The sequence below is a fragment of the Pyxicephalus adspersus genome, chromosome 3 (genome assembly GCF_032062135.1).
Source record: "Pyxicephalus adspersus chromosome 3, UCB_Pads_2.0, whole genome shotgun sequence".
Classification (NCBI taxonomy): domain Eukaryota; kingdom Metazoa; phylum Chordata; class Amphibia; order Anura; family Pyxicephalidae; genus Pyxicephalus; species Pyxicephalus adspersus.
This window is the reverse complement of record NC_092860.1, coordinates 684235-694830: the sequence shown is the minus strand read 5'-3', so window position 1 is coordinate 694830 and position 10596 is coordinate 684235. Positions and strand designations below refer to the sequence as shown.

At 46.5% G+C, this 10596-nt stretch overlaps 2 protein-coding genes across 2 annotated transcripts in view; both read left to right on the top strand.

Moving 5' to 3' along the window:
• The window catches only part of LOC140325438 (UDP-glucuronosyltransferase 2A2-like), a 197240-nt gene that overhangs the window by 73898 nt on the left and 112746 nt on the right, over nucleotides 1–10596 (top strand). The window lies entirely within an intron of this gene.
• Nucleotides 1–10596, top strand: part of GLP2R (glucagon like peptide 2 receptor) — a gene marked incomplete in the record, with an annotated part of 37979 nt that overhangs the window by 15158 nt on the left and 12225 nt on the right. Inside the window, 2 exon segments of the mRNA XM_072403267.1 lie at nucleotides 6669–6773; nucleotides 8766–8884. Of these exon segments, the coding sequence (XP_072259368.1) occupies nucleotides 6669–6773; nucleotides 8766–8884 (224 nt within the window).

The window sequence follows — 10596 nt, the reverse complement described above, 5'->3', positions numbered from 1 at the left end:
ATAGAACATCTGATGGACTACAAGGGTCACCCAGTCCACACATCCCCCATCTTTGTTGTCCTGGTTCCTCCCGTTCATCGCTTTTTATCGGTGATTTAGTCTGAGCTGCATGTGTGGGTGTTTCCTGGCTCTGGATGGAATTGCAGCGTGTCCAGCATTGTCTGTGCTGATGCAATGTTTGAATTGCAGTGTTGTACTTCCTGTGCTAACTAAGTGCCAGTGTTGTACTTCCTGTGCTAACTAAGTGCCAGTGTTGTACTTCCTGTGCTAACCGTGTGTCTGCACAATGAAGCAATACAAAGCAGCTGAGGGTTTGGATTTATTGCAGAAGTTATTATCAGCGGGAGGAATCCATCGGTCCAAATCCATTGAAAGACCTAAAGGATAATTATTTAGCTGTGTTTCCATATCGGCGGAATCTTCCTTAATTGTCACAGGAAGCTCCCCCTCCCCCAGGTTTTCCTTGATTTTTTGTGTTATTTGTTGACCTGCAAAGACCCGAAATGTTTCTGCTTTAGGTTAGTAATATACTGTATGGGGGAGGAGCTCAGCATGGGGGGCACATTGTAGATTTGCCCAGAGTTTAGGGGGAACACAGGGAGGGCTGTGCTGATCTCAGTGAATGGGGGATGAAGGGTCTCCTGCACACTATAAAGCCCAGCATGTCTGCGGAGTACCATGAATGGGCGGGGCTGTGAGAGAAAGATCCGCCCTGTCTGCCCTGCACTTACACGCCCCTTGCCTCTGATTGGTCACTGGTCACAGAGACTGGCAGGGACTGCAGACTCCTCCTCCTGGTTCCTGAGGATCCTTGCAGCCCCTGTAGTGATGTCACATGGGCTAAGAAGAGCGATCACACAGCGCAGGGTCCGGAAATAAAAAAATACTAAAGGACCCAACACAGGGGGAGCAGAGTGAAAATTAAAGCGGACTTTTAAAGTTACTTTCCAGCAGGATGTATCCGTACAAGAACCTTTTATGGCAGGATCACAAACATGATTGTAATAGGAATTAAAAAATTATTATGTTAAAAAATGATTGTGTCACTCATTGGAATACAAACGGCACTGAATGAATCCTAAAACATTTACTTACATATTTCTAAATATCACTTATAGTGCCAGATATATTGGAGTGTAAGCAGTAAATCTAAAATTCACCAAATATTCACCGGTGAAACACCAAAATGAATATGTAGTGAAAGTCTTCCCTGCAGTATGAATATACCCCGATGTTTTGAACGCCATCCGTCTCTTTAAGGCTGACTCATCCGTTTCTTTTATTTTGGCCAATGGTGAAATGAATGAGATTCTCGGTAAATCGTGCGGTGTGATCCGGGCCGGCACCTGCTCCCTGTGGGAGTTGTACAATAAAACAGCAAAATACAAACTCCATGCGGAGAAATGCGATGTCTGGCAGCCCTCCCGGACAGTCAGACTTGTTTTTCTTCCCTCATCAGATCACTCGCCGCATATCTGGGGAAAAAAATACAAAAATGACTGAAAAACACCTAAAAATAACAAATAATTCCTACCAATGGGAAACCAGCCAAGGTATCATTCATATCCTTCTCCCGCTATGATGTGAGTCATGCAGGAGCAGAGCAGGTCACCTGAATCACTGGGGGTAAAATCTCCTGAGATGGAGCCACACACAGGACTTAGGGGCCAATATCTGCCCTGCTGGGTCATTTTGGGGCTTCTCATTCCCCATTTATTGTACAACGCTGCATATTATGTTGGTGCTATATAAATATAATAACAATAAAAAAGTTGATTTTTGGGCGGAACCCCGGGAAGAAGAAAAATATCTCAGGGTTGCAGGGATTGCGATTCTGGGGGTAAAATACAGAAACCTGTGGATGGAAGAGATAAACGTCTGAGGACTGGCTAGGATTAGAGCCCGGTGGAAGGAGCAGAAGGAAGGACACCATGGCCACAGATTTGGGGTGGTTCAGCCGGAGATCCCTGAGGTTAACAATAAAAACATAGGAACATCTGACACATGTGAGGGAGGGGGGCTTAGTAGATGAGCACCGGTATATTTTGACATTGCCAAGATGATAGAGATGATTTATCTCAATGAGAGTCATGACACATGGATAGGTGAGGTGATGGACCCCATTAAAGTCAAGGATGGAAGAGATAATGGATCTCTTGAGTAATCATGAATGGGTTAGGTGATGGACCTCCATAAGAGTCATGGTTGGCAAAGATTATAGACCTCCAGTGAACCCATGTTTGGTGATGGGCCCCAATAAAGTTATGGATAATAGAGGAGATGGACTTCTAAAAGACTAAATGAATGGAAGAGGTGATAAAGCTCCAGCAGAGTTATGGTTGAGGGTTGTGATGGACCCCCAGCAAACCCTTGGTTGGTTGGGGTGGTAGACCTCTATGAGAGTCATGGATGGAACAGGTGATGGATCAATTGTGGGAGTGGTGATTGACCTTAATAAGAGTCATGGTTAGGAGAGATTCTGGACCAGTAAACCCATGGGTGAGGTGATGACCCCTATGAGAGTTATAGGTGGTAGAGGACCACTGGCAGAGTCATAGATGGGTGGGGTAATGGGCCTCCGATAAAGTCATGGATAGGTAGGGTAATGGACCTCTGGTGGAGTCATGGATGGGTAAGATAATGGACCTCCAGTAGAGTCTTGGATATGTGGGGTGATGAAACTCCAGTAGAGTCATGAATGGGAGAGTCTATAGACCCCAGCAGAGTCATGGATAGGACAGGTGTTGAACCTCCACTAAACCCATGGTTGGGTATAGTGATGACCCCTATGAGAGTCATAGGTGGGGGAGTTGATGGACCTCCGGTGGAGTCATGAATGGTGGGGGTGATGGACCTCTGGCAGAGTCAAGGATGGGTGGGGTGATGGACCTCCAGTTGAATCTTGGATAGATGGTGATGGACCTCCGGTAGAGTCATGATTGGGTGAGGTGATGATCCCTATGAGAGTCATAGAAGTGTGGGATGATTGACTTCTGGATAGGTGATGAATAAGTGAGGTGATGGACCTCTGGTAGAGTCATGGATGGGTAGGAAAATGAAACTCCAGTAGAGTCATGAATGGGAGAGGCTATACACCCTATAGAGAGGCTATATGGGTGGGGTGATGGACGTCCAGTAAACCCATGGTTGGGTATGGTGATGACCCCTATGAGAGTCATAGGTGGGGGAGGTGATGGACCTCCGGTAGAGTCATTAATGGTGGGGGTGATGGACCTCCAGTGGAACCATGGGTAGGTGGGGTGATGGACCTCTGGCAGAGTCATGATTGGGTGAGCTTAGACAGCTAAACGCATGGCTTAAGTCCTGGTGTAGAAGGGAAGGGTTTGGGTTCATAAAGCACTGGGCTGACTTTTCATTGGGGTACAACCTGTATGCCAGAGATGGTTTGCACCTAAATGAAAACTAATAAAATTTATGGAGGAGCTCCGCTATGAGGAGAGATTAGCTGAACTGAATGTATTCTCCCTTGAGAAGAGACGTTTAAGGGGGGATATGATCACCCTGTATAAATATATAAATGGTCCATATAGAGAACTCTCTCTTCCCCATTATTCACTGTAATGTCATTACAAAGCACAAGGGGGCGCTCTTTGTGTCTGGAGGAAAAGAAGTTTAAGCTTCGGATAAGGAAGGGATTCTTCACTGTAAGGTCTGTGAACATGTGGAATCGGCTCCCTCAGGAAGGAGGTAAAAGCTGGATGATTTCTAGAAGCACAGAATATAACTGGGGATTAACGGTTTTTTTTGCCTTCCTCTGGACCAACTATGTCTGATAGGGTTTTATATCTGGGATATGTTTATTTCCATAGTGGTTGGACTTTGATAGACTTATGTGTTTTTTCAGCCTGACTTACTATGTAACTGTGAGGTGACGACCCTCATGAGAGTCATAGGTGGGATTAGTAATGGATGGAGTCATGTATGGGTGAGGCTATGGACCCCGGCAGAGTCATGGATGAATGGGGTGATGGACCTCCAGTAAACCCAGGGTTGGGGTTGGGTGGGGTGATGGCCCCTACGAGAGTCATAGTCATGTTGGTTAGGATGATGGATCTCTGGTAGAGCCATGGTTACAGGTGAATACTTTGTCTTATGGATCAGATGCGTTCTTGGATAATATTCATCCATTAAGGTGAATCTGGAGCGCTGTGGAGGAATGCTGACCTTTTATTTTTATCAGGATTTCATCTTTCTCTGGAATGGAATCTCAGGCACTGTGAATGTTCATGTGTGACCTATGAATATTTGATGAATACAGTTATACCGCCCATCCTTCCAAGCAATCTTCCGTATTACAAATATCTGATGAATCTGATGCCACGGAGCAGTGGGGAATGATTCACGTGTTCGGGGTTCGCCACATGCAAATTATCTGCGTTTGATAAATTTTTTCATTTACTCAGAATTGCAGCAACGCAGAATAAATTTACAGATTGCCGGTCAGCACATCCGTTAATAACAAAACGATTTCCATCCGGCTAATAAAGTGACAAATGGCTCCTCACCCGAGCGCTGTGTGCATTGGAAGGGCCACACTGATCTGTGAAATGTTTTCTGTGTCCTAGCAAAGTAATAATAAAGAGTAACAAGCCCGTAAAGATTTCTGTGTGAATCATAAGACTGGCTGAACAGAATTACATTTTATTAAGGGAGTGGTAAAACATTTCATGTGTTGGTGAATCATTCCTCCAGCAATTGATTTTAAAGTGTGAATATCCTCATATAGATTCACACCAATCAATAGCCTCTTCCTCAGGTGGCTGGATCCCTAGGCACAATCACATGACCCTGGTGCCCGATAAAGATCTGTTGGGACCGGGGCTGCAGTGAGATCGGAGGATCAGTAAGATGCAATCACTGTGCAGCTCATGGAAGGCAGTACAAACATAAATAAAGTTCATGATAGAGAATACAGCGGAGCAGCGGGATTCCCCTTTATTGCAGACATTTATGCAGCCTCCTAATTGCTTATCGCATTTTATAAATGTAATAAATCCGTGCGGCTCCGGCGTGACCCAACGCTGAATTCCCCGGGAGCTGATTCATCCCAATATCTGTATTACTCAGAGACAGAGCTCGGCCCATTCCAAGAATTCAGTGCGGCTCCATGAATATCCTGTGAGATGATAAGAGGGGCAGTTATGGGGTAATAAGGAGCTTCATGGGGGCGGAACAATAATATCCAGAACACAGAGCAATAACCGGGCCCATAGAGGGAGCAATAACCGGGCCCATAGAGGGAGCAATAACCGGGCCCATAGAGGGAGCAAAAACCTGGCCCATAGAGGGAGCAATAACCAAGCCCATAGATGGAGCAATAACCGGTCCCATGGAGGGAGCAATGACCGGGCCCATAGAGGGAGCAATAACCGGGCCCATAGAGGGAGCAATAACCAATAATAAGGGCAAAACAACAACAATAACATAAAACCAATCGTTTGATTCATAATAATAATAAATGTTATACAATGTTTCTAATAATATTTTAAAATTTTCCGGCGAGGGTCACATGACCGCTGATCACATGACAGATGGCAATGCACTGACATTTCTGAGCATTTTATTTCTTGCTGTGAATAGGGACCGGCTGCAGAATTCCCCCTAATGACAGAGCCGTACCTGTATGATGGGGCCCCAGATCATTAGGGGCCCCCTATGCATCTGTTCTGAAAGGAAATGTGCCCAATAGTGCAGAATAATATCTGTTTGTGAATTTCCCAGACTTTTATTCCATGTAAATGTATTTGTTATCTGCCGGTGTGAGCTGACATTACCGGGCCCTTCTGGGCCCCATAGCAGTTACATGGTGTGTGATGGCTACTAAGCCGGTGACACACGACAATCTATTGAACAATTTCTGTACAATCTCCATATCAATACCGACATTTTCCTAGTGGACGGCCCAGCCGAGGACATTCACCTCCCTCCTTGGTTTCTCGGGGTTTCAGGGGAGAGCCCACCCGTCTGATTTATTAAAGTTCTCCAAGCCCAGAGAAGATAGACTACCAATGGAGAAGCTGGGTGATCCTGCAAACCTGGAAAGGATCTGGTCCCCGATTGAAAACATTTGCAGAACTAATAGCAGATGGTGATTTTTAAGAAATCCATTCCAGGTTTGCTGGATCACCCAGGTTCTCCCATGATAGTTTATCTTCTCCGGTCCTGGAAATCTTTAATAAATCAGAGTGTGTGTGAGGATTGTGCGGGCCGGTGGAAGGATTATCTTCATTCCCAGTGATATGTGTGGAATCATCTGGAAGGAATGCGCTGAATGTAAACGTTGAAGGATGGAGCTCGTCTATCAATGTATGGCGCTCCATCATATATAGGGCCGGGGGAGGGGTATCATATCATCCAGGACTCCCCGTATTACCGTCTCAGGACGGACAGATTCGGGAACAGATCCACCAATCACATTCTAGGGAAGGTGATCCATAACTCATCGATGATCTCCTCGGTTAGTAGGAATAGCTGAATCTGTTCTAAACCAATGAGAGCTGACTTGTCAGTCTATCACTGTGAGCATGCTTTCAGGATGAGGAGGTACAGAGCTGACACTAAAGGCAGTAAAAATGAAATATGGAACAGCAGTCCTGTGATGTATGGTGACGCCCTGAATTCTAACATTCCTCTTTTCCCCATTTCAGGTGTTTATTGCAATGGGGTATTTGACCAGTTTGCCTGCTGGCCGTTCTCCCCCCCGGGTAACGTGTCGGTGCCCTGTCCGTGGTATCTGCCAATGAAAGAAGGAGGTGAGGAGTCTGAGGACAGCCAATCATGATGAATAACAGATCTGAGGTCAGGTGACACATTTATATCAGGAGGAGTCACCTTTTAGAAATACCCCGGGTGGGGGGAGGGGGGGGAAATAGTGGGGTCACCCCATATTAAAGATTACATGTGATTGGATTCACATCCCACAAGTCACATGACCGGTATTTCCTGTCCGTACTTCCATGTACAGATCTCCCTGTATTGGGGTCTGGGGGCCCCTAATGGGGCTGCAATGGGGGGGGGGGGCAGGTATTGGGTGTTCATTATTGTCAGCAGATGTGGGGCAATTATATGTTGGGGGGTGTACAGCCCGGGGTACCCACAGCCCTGGCAGTCAGAGCCATGAGAGGCCTCATATAAAACATTGGAGAGGTCGTCATGTCCGTCCTCACCACCAGGGATCTCTTCCCAGCTTTGCCCTTCTGGGGTTCCTGTCACCTCATATTGCCCCGGCCTCTCATATCACATACAGTACATGTGCATGGTGATCACACCAACCGGGCCCCATCTTCCAGTGACAACAACTCTAAATATTGGGAAATTGATGGGATTGTAGTCACCCCCTCCCCCGGATAGGGCAGAATGATAAACAGAACAGAAGAGAGGAGAAAAATAAATCAAAACAGAACGTCCATCAAAATCTCATCCCGCCATCTGTGGGCTCAATGGAAGATCCGGGAGGACCCAGGAGAGCTCAGGAGGACCAAGGGGGAGTCAGAGGGACCCAGGAGGACCCAAAGGACCCTGGGGGACTCAGGAGGAGTTAGAAGAACCCAGAGAGCCCAGGAGGAGCCAGGGGGACCCAAGAGGATTCCTCAACACTCGAGAAGAATCAGAAGGACCCAAGAGAACCTTAGAGGACCCAGGAGAAGTTGGGAGAAGTCCGAAGGACCTGTCATGAGGAATCAATGGGACTCAAGAGGACCCAGCAGAACTCGAAAAGAATCAGGAAGACCCAAAGGAACCCTACAGGACTAAGGAGTAGTCAGGAGAACCAAGAAGACGTTTGGAAGACCCAGGAGGAGTCAGAAGAACCCGTAGAACTCAGGAGGAGCCAGGGGGACCCAATAGGATTCCTCAGGACTCGAGAAGAATCAGAAGGACCCAAAGGGAACCCTAGAGGACTCAGGAGGAAGCAGGAGGACTCGGGAGGACCCAGAAGGACTCAAGAAGCCCAGAAGGACTCGGAAGGACCCAGAAGGACTCAAGAAGCCCAGAAGGACTCCGGAGGACCTACAAGGACTCAAGAAGCCCAGAAGGACTCCGGAGGACCTAGAAGGACTCAAGAAGCCCAGAAGGACTCAGGAGGACCCAGAAGGACTCAAGAAGCCCAGAAGGACTGATCCTCATTTTTCTGGAATTGTCCAACCACAACACCTGTAGAAGAATGTTCTCTCCATGAGACAAAACTGAAGCTTTCTGATGTCAGCTCTGTGTCCACATATAAAAAAATGAAATGTTTATAGATAAGACCACCATACCTACTGTGAAACATGGAGAAGGCTCCAGACCAGTCCAGTGTGAGGAAACTCTGTCTGATTGGTGGATGATTTATTTCCATTGCTTGCCATGTCCTGGCCTCAGGTTTAAGGATCCTCTAACACAGCCAAGAATAACGGAGAACACAACATTGGACGGTTGGGAATTGGCCTCCTCTGATCTGTGACTGCAATCTATTGAGCACCAGCAGATGGCACCTTTACAGGCTGCTCAGGAAGAGTCAGACAAACCGCCTGCTGACAGCAGCTGATGTCTCATTGACAGCTACATGAATGGTTTGTGTGCAGCAAGATATTCCATATTTTGTATTTATTTATATTCCAAGTATGTTGTATTCGTGTCATTATTTGACACGTGTGCTTAGCATGTGCATCCCATGACTACATACATGTAATGACGTGTTAATTAGCATGATCTGTGTGATGACAGGTGCACTTTTATCAGCTGACTCTCTGTGTGATTTGTTATAGGGGGAACCGGCTATGTGTACAGGTTCTGCACAGACAACGGCACCTGGCTGATGGATCAGAACAAAGCGGAGGTTTGGCGCAATCAGGAGGAATGTAAGGAAAATCGTTTCCAGCAAGATGTAAGTGTGACAGTCCGCACATTGCCACCGCCTCTGCAGGCGAGATAACAGACATATTGTTGCTCTAGACACTGGTGAGGGGTCAGGGGCCCATATACTAGTAAAGGGTGAGGGGGATTGTCGGGCTCCACCCTCCACTGTCATTGGACGAAGCACTGATCACATGCTGTGTGGACTAATATAGGGGTACCAGGGGGCCCCTTTACAGGATCTGTGTGCTCCAAGCTTGTGTCACAGCGAATGCCCCAACAGACACCCATGATGAGGATGATGAGGATGATGAGGATGATGATAAGGATGATAAGGGCAGCATGGTGGCTCAGTGGTTAGCACTCCGACCCTTGCAGCGCTGGGTCCCAGGTTGGAATCTCGACCAGGACTCCATCTGCATGGAGTTTGTAGGTTCTCCCCGTGTCTGCGTGGGATTCCTCCGGGTACTCGGGTTTCCTCTCACATCCCAAAATCATGCAGTTAGGTAACTGGCTTCCCCATATTGTCCTTAGACTGTGATAATGATATATGACTATGGGGGGGACATTAGATTGTGAGCTCCTATGAGGGACAGCTAGTCACATGACTATGGACTTTGTACAACCCTGCGTAAAATGTTGGTGCTATATAAATACTTTGTAATAATGAGGATAACAGTGATGATGGGAGTTATTTTGGAACACAGATTTAAAGATCTTTTTTTAGTCATGTGATTGTAATGTTTAAGTCTCATGATGAAACAAATTGCGCATTGTGATCTTTATCTGCCTATAATTGGATGCAATGTTCAGCAGGGGGCGGAGTCTGATTGGCTTCTCCCCAGTCAGCTGACTCCCACCTCTTATTGATGGCAGTTGCTGATCCCCAGTTCTGAGGAATGGTACAAATGTTTTCTGTGCCCCTCTTTGCCCTGTGTGGGGGTTGTCACCGATAATCCCAGATTGTAATCCTCCTCAGCAGACACACAATTTGTCAGCAGAGTTTACATTCCATGTCCAGGTACAGAATGTTCAGCCATCGCTGCAGATCTGGAAACTCCGTTCTGTTTACAAATGTTTAAATAAAGTTGTGTGTCACCGAGCCATAGATTGGGGTCACAGAATCAATCACTATAAAGAGAACCTGTCACCGAGCAAAGAGCGCTCAGACCTGCAGCAGCTCCGCCTTTATAACTCACATTGATGTTATGATATAAAATATGCGGCTGATTTTCCACTGCAAGTTACTCAGCCACCTATACATAGAATCCCATGAAATCCTCCTCACTGCTGGGGGCCCCTAAACATCTTCAGCCCGGAGTTCTGCTTTACATCATCCGGCTGCTGGAGGACTGAATGCCCCATATTAGGACTCTGCGGGGGGAGGGGGGGATAAATCAGCAGAGGAAATGTAATTCAGTTCATGCAAAAGATCAAAAATAAATATTACCGGTAATGATGTATACAGCGCCCCCATCAGGTCATTAGTATAAGTAATATATACAGCGCCCCCATCAGGTTTTAAGTAGAGGTAATATATATAGCGGCACCATCAGGTCTTTGTTATTATTGATGTATACAGCGCCCCCATCAGGTCATTAGTAGAGGTCATATATACAGCGCCCCCATCAGGTTATAAGTAGAGGTAATATATATAGCGCCACCATCAGGTTTTTATTAATATTGATGTATACAGCGCCCCCATCAGGTCATTAGTAGAGGTAATATATAAATTATTGATGC